Source organism: Vombatus ursinus, unplaced genomic scaffold (genome assembly GCF_900497805.2).
Source record: "Vombatus ursinus unplaced genomic scaffold, bare-nosed wombat genome assembly UNPS02014852.1, whole genome shotgun sequence".
Lineage (NCBI taxonomy): Eukaryota > Metazoa > Chordata > Mammalia > Diprotodontia > Vombatidae > Vombatus > Vombatus ursinus.
In genome coordinates, this window is record NW_020954630.1 from 8,576,429 (window position 1) to 8,595,238 (window position 18,810).

An 18,810-nucleotide genomic window follows, 5' to 3' on the forward strand; every position below is an offset into this window, starting at 1 on the left:
TGTGTGGCAAGTTTTCTCTACTTGGTGGGGAGATGGGAAGGTCTCCCATGTATTAGGGGATCCCTTACAACATCTCACTCCCACCCCCCACTTACTGAACCACCACAACAAAATTAAATATAAACCAAAGAAAAAAAGATTCAAGTTTGAACATTCCCCTGGATTTCCTCCTTTCGTTCAACAGCAGCCGAAGCTCTGTAGCCAAAAACGACCAAAATTCCCAGGATTTTAGGTCCTGGGGGGGCATAATGGGGTGGAGTCCCCAGATTTTCATCCATTCATCAATGACAGCAGCTGGATTTACCAATCCCCCTGCAAGCCAACTCTGGGCTGCAATCCCCTGGGAAACCTCGGGGGAGGCAAGGAGATAGAAAACAGAGATGAGAACTGGGGAGAAGGGATGAGGCAGTCCAGGAAAGAATGATCTCCCCCCTCCCCCACAAACACACACACTCCACTGTCTTCTCCTGGTCAGAGAAATCGGGGTTGCAGGTTGCTGAATTCGAGGATCTGTGTCGGCTTCCCAAGTCCTGGATGTGACCAGGTCCAACTGAACGTGGAGGACGCTCTGTTGGACAGGGGAGTTGGGAGGGTGAGGTCACACCCCATCTCCTGCCTCCCCACCGCAGCAGGCTTCATGGGCTCTTCATTGGGACGGAGGCTGATGCCCGGGTCCCGAGGGTCTTGTGTGCGGAGAGTCATCCTCAGAGGAGCAATCGGAGGAGTGGGCAGCGTTATTGTTCTTGTAGGAGAAATGCCCTTCCTCCTCCTCCTCCTCGTCCTCTTCCTCCTCTGGGTCACTGTCCCTCAAGTCCCGCAGGCGGCGGCTGCTGCTCTTGTCTGAAGGAAGCAGCAGGTCCTCCTCTCCCTTTTCCTCCCCTCCTCCACCTTTCCCCGCCCCTCCCTTCTGCTTCTCTGCCTCCTGTGCCGCCTGTTCCTTAGCTTTTTTGCTCCGTTTCCATTTCATCCTCCGGTTCTGGAACCAGATTTTCACCTGAAGCATGGAAACAGAAGGTCGCGAGGTTAGCAGGGCCACTTTGGGCTCTTCCTACCCCTTCCTTTCTTGGAAAGCTTCCTTCCCAGGCAATTGAGGGTTTGCAGCTGTAGCTTTAACTTTCTTACCAACAGCGAATGTGCATTCTCAGGGCTCCCTTGCTAATAGCTAGAACCAGATCCAGGTACTCTCTTTCTTTCACCCCACCCCCCCACCCCGTTTCACTGAAAACTTGACCCTGGACAAACTAACTACCTTCCTTCCACCTGCCACCTGCATTGTGACGACTTTGGCCCTCAAGCTTTCCCTTTCCCTTCATTACTTTCCTCCCCACCTCCCCATCATCAGCCGTTGTGTTAGAACATCTCAAGTCTTGGAGAGCTTCTTTCTTTTCTTCACTCCCACCTGTCCCCAAAGGAGAAAGCAAATTCCAGAGCAGCACAACTAGAGAGAGGCCAGATAACTAAGTAGTTTAGGAGGAAGGGACCTACACACAAGGGAGTGGGAGAGTAACGGAGCCAGATGTGCTGAGATGAGTATACCTGTAGTTCAAGGCGACAGCCGGAAAGGAAGCGCCTTCTCTCTGAGAAAGCAAAAGCAAGGGCTTTTCAACATGCTAGGGATCCCTGCAGTGGAGGATGGTCTGCAGTGGGAGGGGGGGAGGGGACCCAGGGACCTCCGCGGTGAGGTAGAATGAGGGTCATCGAAGAGAGAAAATCCCAAGTGGCTACCTGGGTCTCGGTGAGCATCAGCGACGTGGCCACCTCGAAGCGCTTGGGACGGGAGAGGTATTTGTTGAGCTTGAATTGGTGTTCCAGTTCCAGCAGCTGCTGGCTGGTGAAGGCAGTTCGGGGCCGCCGGCATTTCCCCAGAAGGTTGGACTGGGCCTGGGCTATAAAGAACAAGGTATAGAGAGGCAGGGGGAGAATCAATAAAAGAGGGAATTGATAAGGGGTCTTCTAGATTCCTTCCTTTCCCCGCAATAAATATTCAGATAAGTCCAGTGCCTTCCAATGGAGGCTTCAGACCACAAAGCTGCCTAGACCCTCTTCTCAATTTCCACTCCTTGCTCTCACTCTTTACCTATTCTCCAAGGACCTGAAGTTATTTCCTGCTAGCAGCTCGAAGCCATCGGGATTTAAGGCCGAGACTTAAAAAAAAAAAGTGGAACCAGGATTGTTTTTTTTAATTGTGCCAAATCTTTAGTCATATTTCTCTGTGCCTAGAGTTCTGACATCTTGCAGGTGGCTTTGGGAGAAGAATACCCCGAGAAGGGCCAGAAGGGAGATACAGAAACAAGTCCCTCCCTGATTTTCCCTCTCGTCTACTCACACATATATACATCCTTTCTTACTCCATTGGGCAAAAACCCAGAAGGTGGAAAATTCAGCCAGTTGGGGGACACAACTCTGCCTCCTTCCCAAATCTACCCCTGGGCTCTATACTACCAGGTTACATTCGTGGTCTTTTCCCCAGCGAAAATAAAATCCACTTCCCGCTCTGAGTATTAAAGGGGTGTATGGGCCCGGGAAGGGAGGAGGTGCAAAGAAAGGCCTTTTCTGTTGAGCTCTCATTACGCAAATTAAAGACCCAACCTGTCTGTGCTGGCAGGGCTTAACTGGCTATTTGAAACAGCGGTTTTATTTACATAATTTCGCACGGTTACATCACAGGGAATTTTATGACCTCAAAATGAGACTCCCCTTGATTTCCCAGGAGCCCGACAAGTGGTAGACAATAAAAGAAAGGGGGGAAAAGAAAGGAAAGAAAAGAAAAAGGACTGGGGATCGGGGTGGGATGAGCTCAGTCTCCCTTGGGAGTGACAATTTGCTTTATTTAAAAAAGGTCCACGCCCCCCGCTTTAGTTACACAAGGCTCCGAATTCCCAACTTGACAATACATTAGAACTTTAATTAAAACGGAGGCTCCGAGGGGACCACTTGAGAAATTGCAATGGAGTGGGGGGGATGAGAAAAGCTACTTAGGGTAAACGAAACAAGTTTCCAACAGCCGAAGAGGGAGATGTCTTTTGGAATCAGTTTCAATCCCTTTACTAGCTTTCATGATTGTATCTGAATTGTGTTTTCTGACCATAAAGTGGGAGGGCGCTTTTGTTTTTAGATTTAATTTAGATCATTAGGGATCAAGGATGCAGGAAGCGAAGGAGTGTTGGAGAATCCACTCTGGAAAGAAAAAAACTCCAGACAGGTTTGGGGGAGATAGTTGTACCCTAACCAATTTGGGGAGAAACTACCTGGTTAGTAGATTTACCTCTCATTATATAGATTTTAATGAAAATTCCAGGGCTTCCTCAGGGTCGAAAGTTTCTGACCTTAGTGGTTCTGTAAGAAAGATATCAATCCTCACCACGACCACCATCACCCCAACCACAATAATTAAGTATCTCCAATGTAGGAAAACGCAGGTATAAATGGGAAACGTATGTAGGGAAAAGGGCAACATGGTGGGTTTGTTGTTTTTTTTTTTTTAATGATGTACAAATAAAAAAGGTTTTGTGCCAAGAATTTGGGCAAAACTCAGAGATATCTGAAGGTTGCTGCCCCCAACATAACTGACTTTTCTCTTCCATTTCTTGGAATGCACTGTCTCTTCTTTTGCTTTTGCAAACAAAAAACAGCCGCCGCCACCTCAAAAGAACAAAAATCTTCGAATTATGCAGGAAAAAGTGGTAGGAGAGAGAAAGCGGTTTTATTACCTCATTTGGAGCTAACCTGTTAAAAGGGCCAAGGGGAAAAGGGACTAGTGTCCGGTGGACAAATAGTAACCCAGTTGGGATTTTCTCACTGTCCTGTGATTTTTCCCCCAGTCTCCATTATCACTACCCTTCTCAGTTCAGTTACAATCAAGCTTCCCTGAAAAGGAGGCAGAATTCTGGCACGTTTTTCTTTTCTAGGTTTTTTTTTTTTTTTCTCTTTTCCTCAGGTCTGCATCTCCCTAGCCTAAACAAACCCATACAGACGAAAACAATGGGTCCTTTTTGTTTAGGCGTACGACCGCAGGAAAAAAAAAAGTAAATACGTATACACCTTCCTATCCTTCTGGCAGGGGGCTAAGTAAACCTACACCCTAGTGGATTGAAGGCTTTGCCATCTCCACCAGAAAACTAGCATCTGGCCTAGGGATCTGCAGGGTGATTTAAGAATCTATCCAGCCCAGCTTCTCGGCCTAGAAGGGGGAGACGCCGGCGCCTGGCGGCTCGAGGTTCGAGCAGGTTGGTGTCTAGGACTGGGACCTTCACTATTGCCCAAGTCTCTCAATATCTAACTCTGGTCAGTTCGCTCACACCCTGGGGTTCTCACTCGAAGCTGGTATAGGCTGCTCGAATTGTTTTCGTATCGGATCTCGGTGAGGCAGGGAAAGTATGGTCTCCACTCGAGAAATTATTTCCGGTCCAGTCAGACAAAAGTAACTCTCGCCTTCAACCATCTCCCTCCCCTCCAAAACACCTAAGAACTAGACTGGCATCTGCAGAATTAATTCAAAGCTAAGAGTCCCTGCAGTACCTGGAAAACGTGTAGGCCCTGTTGGTCCTTCAGGGCCTGAGATCCCACGGCTGAGGGGCTTCCTCCATAAAAGCCCGTTTGCACCATAGGGGCCCACTTCCCCAAGGAAACATTCTTATTAATGGATACCAGTCCACACAGCGGGATATGATTCTTAACGTGTTTCGGGTTGCTTCCCTACTCCTCATAGTTAATCATTACAGACTTGAGTCTCACCTCCTTTTTTCACTTTCCACGGAAAAAAACCAACCAACCAACAAGAAAGAGGACAAGAAAAAGAAAAGGTTGCCATTTTAATAATTTGGTTTTGAATACTCACTGAGTATCTATAACCTGGGTACGAATTATCATAGGCCCCACGAACCCCAGATTCTTTCATTCTCTGTCTCTCTGGAATCGCGTAAAGGGTAAATACGCTCATAGTCAAACCTCAATTTCTCCCCTCACCCCCAAGCTCTGTTTTGTTTTTTTTTTTCCCCACCTGCTTCCCATCTCTAGTCCTCCCCCTCCCTACCCGGCCTGTGCCATTGTACCGTTCACTCTCGGATACTCACAGTTAAAATCGGGCATTTTGGGCAAGATCATGCCCGCGGTGGACGCCCTGAGCCATTGGTCGAGCTGGAAGGTGCCGGCGCTGAGTTTGATGGGGTCTGCAGGGTGGGTGGGGTGGGCCCCTTGCACCTGGGAGTAGGAATAAGACAGAGCCGGGTGCTGGCCGGCCAGCGCTGCCGCCGAGTAGCTGTACATGGGATGACCGTACAGAGCCGCTTGGGTGGGGATCCCCGCTCCACCCTGCGCTGGGTGCAACCCTAGGGCCATCCCTCCGGCTGCGGCCGCTGCAGCCGCTGCAGCGGCCGCACCAGGGTGGTGGTGGTGATGGCCAGCGGCGCCGCTGCCGCTGCTCAGGAAACCTGGCTTGGGCACCAGCCCGCAGTGGGCTGCGAGGATCCGAGGCGGGGACGGGCTCTCCGTCCTCAGGCAGTCCGAGCCGCCAGTGTGGTGCTCCGAGGAAGGGGGGCTGCAGCTGCTGCTGCTGCTACTGCTGCCGCCGCCGCTGCTGCTCCCCCCGCTGCTGCTGCTGTTGCCAGATGTGGCCGCCGAGGCGGAAAGAGACGTGACCAGAGCCAGAGGAGAAGTCTGCGCCGAGGCAGCTTTCGGTGGGTCGACTGCTAGAAGAGCATCGATCCGGAAATTTTTGGATTTTTCCATCAGTTCTTTTTGGATATATATGTTTTGCAATCTTTCGAAGCGTTTGGGTTTTTTTCTTTGTTTTGTTTTGCCTCTTTTTTTTTTTTAAGTGGTGGTGACGGCGCTGGGATAACCTTATTCTTACGGTGATAGTGAAAATCTCTCGATTTTTCTAATAAGAAAATAAACTATTGGAAAATCAGACCGAAGTGACCATCGTCCAGGACACCCCTGCCTCCCTCCCACTCCAGGACGCTGCACGCCCAGACACACAACTTGCCCAACCCCCGAGGACACAAATTCTTCTGCACCTGGTCCGTCCGAGAGAGCCAAGAGTCTTTTCGATCAACCCCCTCAAGTAACCACCGCAAAATGTCGCTCCCGCGATAGTAAGAACCCAGGCTCCCAACTCTTCCCACTTGTAGGCTCAGCTCGGTCGCTCATTGGCAGCCCAGGAAGAGACGAAACCCTTGGGGGTGGTGGTGCTGTGGTCCTGCCCCCGGGATTGGCCAGGCAAAACACCTGTCAATGTCTCTAGTGGCCAGGTCCCACCCTCATCTCCTCCCTCTCCTTTGGCCCTTTCCTCCGACTCACTCTCTGCCCCACCCCCCGGCCAGGTTAAAGGGAAAGGCTCTCTCTGATCCGTCCTAAGAGATTTCCTTAATCGAATGCTGGGAAGGGGGTAGAGGGAGAGAGTTAATAACAGAAAGAAAAGAAAATGAGCAGAAAAGCTTCCGAATGCAGCCGACTGGTTTCCACTCCAGCCTTTGCGGTGAGAAGGTTTTGGAAGTGACGGTTGTGCATGTTTGGACTCCGTTCATAGATCTGAAGTTGGAAGGACTTTGGAAATCATAAAGTCCAAATCCTTCATTTTTCACCCGAGGAAACTGAGGCCCAGAGAGATGAAGTCACTTGTCCAAGGTCACACAGCTAATAAGTAGCAGAGTCGAGATTCGGACCTGAGTTCTCTGAAGGTGTGGTGAGCCAAAAGTTTAGTAATCAAATCTCGGAGCATCAAACCCAGCAGGGTGCCCCAAGTTAGTCGGGTCTTTTTAATATTAGGGTCCTGCAGGAGGTTGGTTTAAACAGTGAGCAGATTGAAAATTATTATTATGCGTATATACACCCAACGCATGTACTATGTGAACACACACACAGTGGCCACCCAGATAAGGTGTTTCCTTAAAGAGACAGAAAAACTGGACCTCTTTTTGGTGGCCATAAGGTAGGTTAGTTCGGTGTTTTCTCTCTCGGCCCCTCTTCTCACCCACCCCCACCTTCGCCCTTGTTCCTAGTCAAAGACTAGGGCATGCAATTTTTCTTCAAACTCGAAATCACACCGTTCTGTTAAGAAATTATATTGCTAAAGCATAAAGCCCTGTTAATTAATTTTAGGGGCAAGGGGTGGGAGCAGAATGTCTTCTTCGTTCATGGATCCAGCCCCTTTGCGGATTAAATAATTTCCTCTTGGGAGTTTTATAAATAATAAGAATTATTTTATCTTTAGCATCTTACTTCCTTCACCCCAGTAGTTTCGTGATGCGGCGTTCCCCCCCCCATTTTTTCACAAGCGACTTCGCCACCCGCCGATCCCCATTTTTGCGGTGCCTGGAAAAGCTAACCTCAATTGAAAGGCTTTCAACAACACTGCCCTGTGGTTTTTCACTTCCCCAGTGCAGAATACGTAGAAACAGATGGGAAGACAGAATTCTGTTTTCTATGGAGCCCGAACTCTTCCTCTTTGCATGAAAGATGTTGGGGGAGGAGGGGTTAAGGGAGAAGGTTCCCACATCTAATCATATACCTATAGTTCTGCAAGGGCGGGTTTGGGAGTTGCAGGGATAGTGGATGCTGATGTTAAAAGAGCCATTCTCTAGAAGCTCTAGAAGGTGAGAAGGGTGAGGTGAGTGGCTTGGGAGACTTCGCTCTAGAATAAGCTAACCTATCACTGTTAGGGGCTCTTCCCACGTCTCTCCTCACCTCCCCACCCCCCATATTTGGTGCTCGAGAAAAAAGTTCCCTTTCTGCCTCGGCTGCCTGCAGGGTTTGGGTTAGAACTGTACAAGTAATTGGGTTAGATTCCAGTTTTCAACCATGCCTCGGCACTTCAAATATTTACAGTAAATGCACTTCCAAGCACTTTTTAAGGAGCACGAAAGAATCAACACCTGTAGGTCAAAGAGTCAAGTCTGCCACCAAAAATAAGGCGTAGTCAAGAGTGTTATTAGATTCACTTATCTTACCCAAACAGGCACACACAGAGAACTGAGAGAAAGAGGTCCAGGTTTTACAAAGTCACAGTTTCCTGTGTAGGTGCAAGGAGGGCATGTAGAAGCATGGAGTGGGTGGGGGAAGGAAAGGGAATGTTGAGGGGAAAATGGGTGGGGAGGAAATTTTTTAATGAACAGAAGAGGATCTATAGGTATATCACAGCATGACAGCTGTTTGTTTTTAAGTGAAGATAGGGACTGCACCGTCTCTCTTCAGAAGACTTCACCTGGATCACATTTGATTAGAGCGTTTCTCTGTCCCTATGTGAGATAGATTTCTCTTAATATCAGACAAATTATTTCTTAGGGCAAAATACTGTGGGTTTTGTTTTGTTTTGTTTTGTTTTGTTTTGTTTTTTTGAGGAGGGTGGGGTTGTGATCATCTAAATAACAAGATGACCTAGATTTTGCATAGTGTTTAAATTTCTCCAGGGATCATGATCAAAGTACCATCCCACCCGGAGGAAGAGAAGGCTAGGTAGCTTGGTGTAGTGAGAAGAATCCTGGATTTAAAGGCCTGAATCCTAATTCTAATAGTTTGTTAATCTCCTGTTTAACACTTATATAGCACTCACATATATGATCTCATTTGATCCCTACAATAGCACTTGGTAGGCAGTACAAGTATTATCCCTCCCATTTTAAAGATGAGAAAACTTATGTTAATATACATATATGTATGTATATTATGTGGCTGAACCTAGATTCTCTATCTCTGCATTCTGTCCCTTAGAGAAGCCCTTGAATAAGTTTAGGCTTTGACCCTTAACTCCCTGTATGGAATTGGGCTCAACACTTCAACTATCTGGGCCTCACTTTCCTCATCTATAAAATGGTCTAAGGACTCCTTTTACTCTTGAAGACTGAGGAGATGAAAGAGCTTTTGTTTATGTAGGCTATATCTCTCAATATTTACCATATTAGAAATTAAAACTTATATTTTAAAATAACAATAACAAACCCATTACATGTTAATATATATAACATAACTATGAAAAATAAACATGTTATAAAACTAAAAAATCAAGGGAGAAGAGTGACATTGTTTCACAAATTTTTGCAAATGCTTTTTAATATTTGACTTAATGGAAACCAGCTGAATTCTCATATCTGCTTCCACATTCAACCAGTTGCAATGTGTCATTTTGGTTAAAGTAGAGGAAGAAAAATCTGGCTTCAAGCAGATACATAGTTGGAAAAGGGAGGAGTACTTTAATGGGTAAATGATATCTTAGTATTTATTATGAAAATCTTTTTGACTTCTCAGGCCCCCTGAAAGAGTCTCAGGGACTCCTCCAGGTCCTCAAACCACACTTTGAGAGCCTTCTGATTGGATGATCTCTTTCTAGGTCTAATATTCTGAGCTCAGATGAGCCCTGAGATCACACAGAATCTCAGGGTTGGAGGGGCACTCAGATGCCATAAAGCCCAACTCAAGACAGAATAAGAATCCAGGAGAGACATATCCAAAAAGGAGCTGTCCAGTCTTTTCTTGAAGACCTCTAGGGAGTGAAGAATCACTCACTATCCTCTTACAAGACCATGCCATTTTTGCATCATTCTAATTGTTAAGCCTTTCACCTCCTTATTCCTAGCAGCTATGTTTCTTTTAATGCAGCACAAGATCAGCTCTTTTGCCTGCCATATCCACATTGTTGATTCATGTTGAACCTGTGGTCCCCTGAAGTCCCCAGCTCTTTTTCAGATGAACTGTTCGCCATCTAACTAGCCATCCTCCGTTTTATATCTGTGAAGCTGATTTTTCCCCCTATTGCCTTACTCTTTTATATAGTTATAGTTATGCTTCTAGCTTTATTTCTTCTTTTTATTGCCCACTTTGCAATGAGATTATGTTCAGGGAAGGCCTGTAATCACCAGGTACTTTTCTGGGCAGGAGATCAATGAAGTAACTAGAAACTGTGTTTCTTCCTGCTTCCACTGTGTCTTGGCCACAGGTTGATTTTTTTGAGTTGTGAAACAGAGATTTGGCCAGTTGTGAGTTCAATTGTCCATACTTTTCAGGGTACATGGGAGTTGGGAGAGCTGTATTGGCTGAGAAGGAGAGTCCCATTTGAGTCATCTCTGGGAAACATTCTGTTTTCTCCTCAACAAAATGGCCACAGGCATGACTTGCATCAAGATGTCCTAAAAGTTCTGTGTTTTCCCAATTGTCTTATTCCAGCTTTAACTGGCTCAGCATTACAACTAGACAGCAGCGGATATGAGTATTAGTGTCTTCAGATGTGTGTGGGATCCCAAGTGTAGGTATATCTAGTTGTATGGATGTGCGTACAAATCTAGACCTGCTCCTTTGCACATGTGAGGCAGTGGTATTGTGGACAGAGCACTAAACCTGTAGCCAGAAGACTTGGGTTCCATTTCCATCTATGTCACTGGACTAGAGCTGTGGGACATTGGATAAGTCATTTCATTGCTCCAGGCCTCATTTTCTTCAACTGTAAACTTGTGGCATTGGATTAGATGATCTCTCTCTAAAATATTCCCCCTCTCAGTTCTAAATATAATTCTGTGATTTTATGTGAATAAGAAGAGTGAGGGGTTGCATGATAGAATTTACATACTGTAGGGTTATTCTATATAGTATGTAGTAGTGTAGGAGGTACACATCTTCATGTGCATGTCTGATTGTGTAAACCTGGAGATTGGAGGGGGAGAAAGCTCTTTGTACATTTAAACCTTTCCAAAGCTGGAGGTGGAGAAGGCCTTCTCCCCCAGGTAAATACTCAGGTAGGATTGTCAGAAAAGATCAAATCTCACATCAAGGAAACAAACTCAGGCTGAGGACACCAAGTATTAGTCCTTTCCATAATCTTGGTTCCCAGGCAGGACCAAAAAGGGAAATGCAACCTCCAGTCAATATGAAATACTCTTCAGAGTTTATTAGACAACAGAAAGGTAGCTATGCATCCAAACATTTAGCACACTGGACCTGCAGTCAAGAAGACCTGAATTCAAATCCAACCTCAGATACTTTTTAGCCATGTGACCCTGGGTCAGTCACTTAATCGATTTCTGCCTCAGTTTCCTCATCTGTAAAATGAGGATAATAATAGAACCTACCTCCCATAGGTGTTGGGAGAATCAAATGAGATATTATTTGTAAATCTCTTAGCATAGTGCCTGGCACAAAGTAGGCACTATAAAAATGCTTATTCTCTTCCCCCACCTATTGTGAGGATAATGTGAGATAAAATTTGTAAAATGCCTTGCAAACTTTGAAGTGTTGTATAAATGCTAGCTAATATTATTAGAAAGCAAATACTTCTGACAGTGTTATACCCAGACACTAGTTCTTTCCCTTTTTCAATTCCATCCAGGTCCTACATTGAGCATCAGATGTGGTGATTTGACTCCTTATAAGAAGAAAAGAAATGGAAAAGGGTAGACCAGAAGACCCAGAGGGGAAAAAAAGGAAGTTCCAGCCACATTTATTCATATCTTTGAATAGGTAGCATGTATCCAGTGTCTTAAAGTTTGAAAAGAGCAAAATGTTATATTATTTGATCCTCACAACAACCCTGTGAATTAGGTGTCATTATTATCCCCATTTTACAGATCAGGAAACTGAAACTGAGAGAAGTTAAGTGACTCGGAAAAGGTCACAGAGCTAATAAGCATGTGAAGCAGGATTGGAACTCGGCTCTTCCTAACTCCAAGTCCAGTGTTCTATGCTCTCAGTAGCTCTTTGAAAGATGCCTTAATACAGGTGGGTCAGAGTGGAAAGTTCTGTTGGTTCCAGGAAAAGAAACTCAGAGACTACAGCCCTATAGCCAAAATGGGGCAATAGAACTCCAGTGGGTGAATATCTCTATCTGGATTTTTCTGAGTTAAGACAAGAGGACTAAGTAGTGGGTAAAGGGGACCTGACCCTGACACATTTCCTTCTATGTTTTTTCTCCCCTTTCCTTCAGAAATTTCATTTGCTCTCAGGTGGAGGAAAAGTCACTTTGAAATAAAACCAGAGCTTCTGGTCCTAGTACCCTGGCCAGCCTGAATTGTTTACTTGAAGTCTGATTTGGTCCATCTGGGCTACAGAATCAGAAAGCATAGCTGAACATAAAATTTCTTGGCCTGTGGCTGAGTGGTTTGACCTTGTGAGTCCATCCTACCCCTGTGCACTTTACAATCTTCCCACCTGAAAGCTAGGTATGAACCAGCTTCCACCAAGAACCAGCAGATCCCCAGAACTACGAGACTTTTCCTAGAGGGACTGCTGGAATTTAAGAGGGAAGATAACTTTCGAAGTTGTAAATATGAACAAATTTCAAGTCCCAGTATGAATCCAGAATCTGCACCAGATTGTTTTTTTTCTAAGTGGGAAAAAGAAAAAAAAGTTTGATAATCCTGTCCACATCAGCATCTGGACCAAGCCAAAGTTGGTCTTGGCCTTGGAGGCAGGAAACTAAATTTCTGATGACTTGCCTTGAAGTTTATTGAGAGAGTGGGTAATAAGTTACCAGGGGTGGGGAACCTTTGGCCACATGTGGCCTCGAGGCGGCAGGTTCCTCACTCTTGGTTAGGTATTTAGCAGCCCAATGGAAACTTCCTTCCATTCCCAGGATCCTAGACCAGTTCATAGGAACATAGACATAGAGCTCAGAGAATCCTAAGAGGCCATCTAATTCAATGCCTCCATCCCAAAGATGAGGAAACTGAAGTCTGGAGAGATAAGTGACTTGTCCAAGGTGACAAAGGCAGAGGTAGAATTTAAACCTAGAACAAGTTCTTTGTCTCCTACACCTCAGAACTTCCAGCCTCCCCTGGAGCACAGCACAGTAGCTGGATTTGTTTTCAGGTATGCAGAGTAAAGCCCACCTGATTTGTATAAATGCTTCCCCTCACAGGGGAAATGAGGAGGGGACAGCAGATGTGAGCAGTTCACTTATATGGGGAAATGGCACCTGAATAGAGATGCAGATTTCTGTGTAATATCTCAGCCCATGGGACATGTTTATGTATATTCCTGTTTTCCATTACAGCTATTTCATTGTATTCTGATATGTGATGACACAAATTAGATACAGCTAGAATGCATTGGAGTTGTGCTACACATCTTCAAATACAAGGTTAACTACATCTAGAGATAGAGAAACATTCATGTTTTCCATGTGAAAATGACCTCCAGTACAATTGTGCCTTTAAAATAAGCCTGCATATTACAGGGCCACATAAGTAAGACACCCAGGAATGAGAGAAGACTTCCAATGAATCCCTGTTATTTTATATCTAGCTTGTGCCTGTATGTCCAGCCACTTGGGATTCAGGCAAAGAATTTAGGGTACAGGCAGGCAGGACACAATTTACAATCAGAAATCCCAGACCATTATCATCTTTAATCATCACCATCACACCTGACATTTATACTACTCTTAGAGTTCAGTAAGCAACTTTACATACATTATCTCACTTGAACCTTACAATCACCTTGTGAGGCAGGTCCTACAGACTTTATTATTCCCCACTTTACGGAGGAGAATGCCCAGTGACTTCTATATGGTTACAGAGTTAGTAAGTGTCAAAAAATCTGAGTACATGACTATTGCCAAAAGGATGTATTTTCTATTATATCTGTATTTATAGATGAGGGTAACAGAGAAGATATAGATGGGGAAAGATAGCTATAAAATACACAGGTAAGTACACATCCCTGTACCTGTAGGTATAAATACACCCCTTGCTCCTGGACATAAGCTTTCACCTTTTAAGGCTTCAGTTCATGAACTTTAAAGTGCATTCTGAGTCAAAATTATGGATGAATAGTAGCGCTGTAATGTTCGAATCCATGTTAGATAATGGCAGGAAGTCTTAGTTAATTGGTCTATTTAGTAGGTGCTGATGCTGCAGAAGTGGTAGATGAGGGAGAGAAGGAGGGGCCCAAGGCGCTAGTGCTTGGGAGGTTGGAGAGCTCTGTGCCACTTAATCCTAAGGTTCAACTCCAATAGTTGAAATTTCCCAGAACCCCAAAAGGAGTGCAGAATAAGGGAACACCTTACCTTTTTTCTTCCTTTTAAATACTGAATGATTCTATCCAAGAGAATTCATTCTCTTGCAGGGAAAGATGATGTTATAACTGCCAAAATAGTTTTTGTCTTTCTGTAGGCTTATTCTTCAACATCTAGCCATGCCTTTTCTTCATGGGTAGGCAAAAATGTTCATGCTTACTATATTTATGGGGAGGTACAAACCTACATTTGTACACATAGATGTACAAGTCTACACACGTAGATTTAGAGAGGATTAAACAGGTCCCACACCAGGCACCCCAAACATAAAAGTCTAATCTGGTTTTTGTGGGATAATTCTGATAGATATTATCTTTCCTGATTAGGTGGTAAACCCCTTGGAGACAGAGATAGATCTTTTTAAAAATTTTTTAAACTTTTTTCAGGGATAGATCATAAATATATTTTTGTTTGTATCTCTGAGAGCCCCAAGTAAATTACCTCAGACACATAAACTTATGAAGGAATAAATGAGTTAAACTGGAATTTGTTCTGAATTATTTTGCCCCCAGGATCTAAATGCTTCAAACCTTATCATCTGTGTGCGCTCTCTCTCTCTCTCTCTCTCTCTCTCTCTCTCTCTCAATATATATATATATATGTATACAGACATAAAACATTTTTATAGCTGCGTTGTGATTGCTCTTAACTAGTTAGAGGGCATAGCTGTCCTATTGGCCCTACTGGCCAATATTCATCCTATTATAATATTCTTATTCCATGATTTAAAAAAAATCTATGCATATGTATAACCTATATCATATTGCTTGCTGTCTTGGGGAGGGGAAGGAGGGAGGGAGAAAAATTTGGAAATTAAAATCTTGTAAAAAAAAAAACGAATGTTGAAAACTATCTTTACATGTAATTGGAAAAAATTAAATACTATTTACATAAAAAAATAAATCTATCTCTCGGCTGATAGCGGCGCCCCCCCGCCATGGTGCGCAGTCATTCCTACTACTCCAGTTACTTCTGGAGTTTGTGTTGTGTTTGTGCTGGCTTCCCTACGATGGCAGCACCACGGTGGTGGGTACGGAGACACCCTAAAGCAAATGGCGAAGGCACCGAAAGGACAGACACCTGATCACTAGAGCGCCAGGCGGCTCACCCTGTCTTCACCCCTCCCACCCCTTGGCTCCCCCTCCCTATCCTGCGGGCTCAGATAATTTGGCTAATGAACTCGTTAAAGCGCCCCTGGTGACACTCGGCTCGGCCTGGGCTCAGCCCATCTGGGAAATTCCCTTGAAAGGCCTCAGAGCTGGCTTCTGCCGGAGCCTCAGCCGTCTGTCACTGAGGGGAGGAGGGGGCAGGCCCGGGTGACTCTTAGGGCTCTTGCATTAAAATAATTACCCCCTCGGAACAGGTGTCCGATCGGCCCCCAGCTCCGCCCCCCACCCCCTGGCACAAGAAAGGGGTCAAGACTAGAGTCAGGGCCCCATGCACAGACGGTGAGGCCTACTCTTGGTTATGTTACGGGGTGGGAAGGAGGAAAGAGGGTCTCTCGGGGGGCTTGGGGCATAACGGGACTCTGAGAATGACTTTCTTTTACTGCAGCTCCCGTTTGGTTTTGCTAGTTTGACGATATCACTCGGAACTCAAGGTGTCCACGTAAGGGACCCACTGGACAGAGATAGCAATTATATATTTATAGTAGGATCTAGATGTAGCATCCTTTGATAACATGATACTGTATTCAAAAGCCTTCATCTGATCCTAAATCGTGTAATTAGTAGGTATATAATAGCCTTTGAACAAAAGCAGTCAGTGAATTTCGAGGGGGATCAGAGGAGCTGGGCCTTAACTCAGGCCCCTCGCCCTGTGTCCATCACCCCGGAACTCAATTCTACCCAGTCGTTAAGGGGTAAAAAAACAACACTCCTGCTCTCTCCTCTCCCGGTCTGAGCAACTCTATGCCCCCATTATCGACCCCGTGTCTAGAAGGGAAGAGGAAGATTCCCAGATACCTGACTTAATGCTGACAATGGTGCCTGCCAGCATTTCCAGGGCTTTAGGTGAATCTCACAGGTAAGAGGGCTGTAGGTGAGGGAACCTGAGGCATCGCTCGCAGGAGAGGAGGGCAGTTGTCTTCTCTCCTCCCCCTTCTAAGATTCCTACACCTCCTTCTATCTCCCCGTCCTACCCCCAACCCAGCACAGCTTCCCCTTCCCACGGACACTTCGACCCATTTCTTCCCTTCTGCTTTGGGGGTCAAGTAGGTTGGAGTGGCACTTGGGCAAAAGAAGGCAGCGAGAGCACCAGGCGGCGGTCCAAGCCTATTGCCAAACACAGATATTACACTGCGACATTCTGTAAATGAGATAATGATACATAAACCCGGATGATAGATGTGACATCCCCGGGATGTCTTCTCTAAATTAGCTGCTCACATCGACTGCTAATAATGGTGAGTTTATGAAAGCAATTTCGGTGCAGAAAGCAGGAGGGTCTTCTTACTCTAATCAGCCTGCCTCGGTTAATGGATGAGGGGGTCAGGCTGAGAATTATTGACACACCGGTGCCCTTAACCTGTTTCCCAATAAAGCTGATTAGTTTTTGTCAATTCATCAGCTAACCACTCTCCCTGGAACTGCATCAAAGCCTTATTTGCTCAGGGGAAATCAACAAGTCACAGATCAGATCCATTAAGGAGCCGCTCCTGCCGAGGACGGGTCCCGTGTCAGAAACCCACTCCCAGATTGACTTAACCAGTTGGTTGGATCCAACCAAGTTAGAGAGAGAATCAAAGTGTGTGTGTGTTGGGATGAGAGTAAGACGAAAATCCTTAAAGTCCTACTGCGGTATAATTAATCAATTAAGATTATTCTGCAATATCTAACTCAACATCCTTCGTTCAGGTCTCTTAGAGGGTCAGAGAGGGTGGCATGGAGAAATCTGCAGCACCTTCTCCCCCTGTCCTTTTTGGCTTTGAGTCCATGCAAAGTGAGGTCGATTCTCTTGGACCAGGAACAGTCCCGCTACCCAAAGGAGCCACACTTGGATTTGCCTCTTAGAACTGGGAGGTGATGGGGATAGTAAAAAACAGAAAGGCAGAAAGGTGTGTTTGTATGCTCAGAAGAGTTTGGCAGTATGAGTTAATTCCACTCAGTACAGTACAGTGCGGAAGTCCAAAAGTTGGAAAGAAAACTAAGAGCTTGATCTGTGGAGAGTGGTGGAAGGGAAAATCGAGTTTTGATCTTTAATTAGGGACGCTACTAGTGAAGAAAGTGGGGTGGGGTGTCTAGAGAGAGGAAGCTCCAAAGAGTAGCAGGGGCCATGAGAAGATATGATGAAAAAACATGGAATAAAACCAAACAGCCAACACCTACCGCGCCCTGACAAACAACCCGAAACCCGCCCCCCCCCCCGCCATGTCCCCCATCCCAAAACAACCAACAGCCCCAGCCCAATCCTGAACGGAAACATGAACCTGAAAGCAACAATACGACAGAACCAGCCAAGCGCAGTGGGAGGGAGCCCCTAGCAGCCAGCTCTACTTTTATTTATTCCTCCACAGAATAAAGTAACAGCAGGGAATGTATTGTTTTGGAAAAATCAACACCCAGACTCTTTCCAGTTGACCCCAGGACCTCCCCTGAGCGCTGGTACTCGGGAGGGTGGGAATCTTCTTTCAAATGCAAATGAATTTTGGGGATGTGAAGCTCTCCTTGTTTATTGCCTCTACCTGCACACCTGGTGAAAGGGGTTTCAAATACCCCCTGAGGAATAGGAGTTGGGTTTGAACTGAGGCTCCTCCTTCCCCCTTCTCCAGGTAGGAAATGTGTGAATGCTTATGTGCAGTCCGCCGGGTTCAAAACAGCCAGGGTATGGGCGGTTCCAGCCGAGCGTGCAGTTGGCCTCTCATTACTGGACGTTAGGCATCCGAGGCCACCGCGCCGAAGCCTGGGACTTGGGCAGATGAAAACGTGAACGGTACCTTTAAGCCCCTCTCCACGGCCGTCTCCCGCACCCATCCCCCTTCAATTTAATTTCATTAAAACAGAGCATGAATATTTCTATTAAACCTAAAATGAAATATGAAGCCATTTAGACTCTGCCTGCACCAATCACCCAGATTTATGACTTTTATTCATCACATCAAGAGCTTGGAAAAATGAATTTTCTTCACCCAGGAAGGAAATAAAACCTCAGGCTTGGTCATTTCCAGAAAGCTGTTAATTTGCCCATGTGGTAATTACTTTCACAATTAACTAAAATACAAATCAACTTGACAAATTGGGCTAGTTTATATATTAATTAGCCCGCTTAAATTTATTCATTATGAAAAGACAATTTAAGGGGACCTTCGGTGTCTGTTTTATTGCAATAAATTATTGTAAGGAAATGGGGCTAATAAAATATCTTAATATTTAAGGATATTGTATACGCGGGGGGATGCTTTATTGACAATTTCATTTTCCAATTAGCAATTTTGTTGTAATATATCTGCGTATGCAGCGATACCAGAACGTGAGCCACGCTTTCTCTCTGCTCCCTGGGCTTTAGGAAGTGGGTGAGTCGGGTGGGTGGGGAAATGAACCCGACGAGTTCCGTGGGAGTGGGAGGTTGGACTACAGATCAGGCAGCTAAACGTTTGGTTTGCAGCAGTGGCAAATTATAACGCAGGAGGAGAACCCGGGCAGTCACCTTCCACGCCCTCTCGTGCCCCGGGTGGGTTAAAGCTGGTGTATCAGACCCGGGCTCTCTCCGTCCCGAGTCAGGACTGCAGTGCCTGATTTAATACAATGTCGATAGAATCATTCGATGCCTTTTAGCTTGTGATCTTTATAAATGTCCCTCTATTAAATTAGAAA

At 45.5% G+C, this 18,810-nt stretch overlaps 1 protein-coding gene across 2 annotated transcripts; it reads right to left on the reverse strand.

Annotated features, from left to right (window-relative positions):
* Positions 1 to 333: 333 nt before the first annotated feature.
* On the reverse strand, positions 334 to 5,727 carry MNX1 (motor neuron and pancreas homeobox 1). 2 transcript variants are annotated; one of them, XM_027840910.1, is made up of 3 exons: positions 5,073 to 5,727; positions 1,726 to 1,886; positions 334 to 994 (listed from the first exon to the last, which is right to left on the reverse strand). In XM_027840910.1, the coding sequence occupies exons 1-3, from the start codon at positions 5,725 to 5,727 to the stop codon at positions 647 to 649; spliced, it is 1,164 nt and encodes a 387-aa protein (XP_027696711.1). In that variant the 3' UTR covers positions 334 to 646. The 2 variants fall into 2 exon arrangements, with proteins under 2 accessions (XP_027696711.1, XP_027696712.1); XM_027840911.1 differs by having other exon boundaries at positions 1,726 to 1,881; positions 5,059 to 5,727.
* Positions 5,728 to 18,810: the final 13,083 nt, after the last annotated feature.

Bases quoted from the DNA above. Each gene is read 5' to 3' on its own strand.
- MNX1 (XM_027840911.1), bottom strand. From the start codon at position 5,727: ATGGAAAAATCCAAAAATTTCCGGATCGATGCTCTTCTAGCAGTCGAC. The intron at 1,882-5,058 runs GTGAACGGTACA...TTTATAGCCCAG, and splicing joins TTAACTGTGAGTATCCGAGA to GCCCAGTCCAACCTTCTGGG. The intron at 995-1,725 runs GTAGCCACTTGG...TCCATGCTTCAG, and splicing joins TGATGCTCACCGAGACCCAG to GTGAAAATCTGGTTCCAGAA.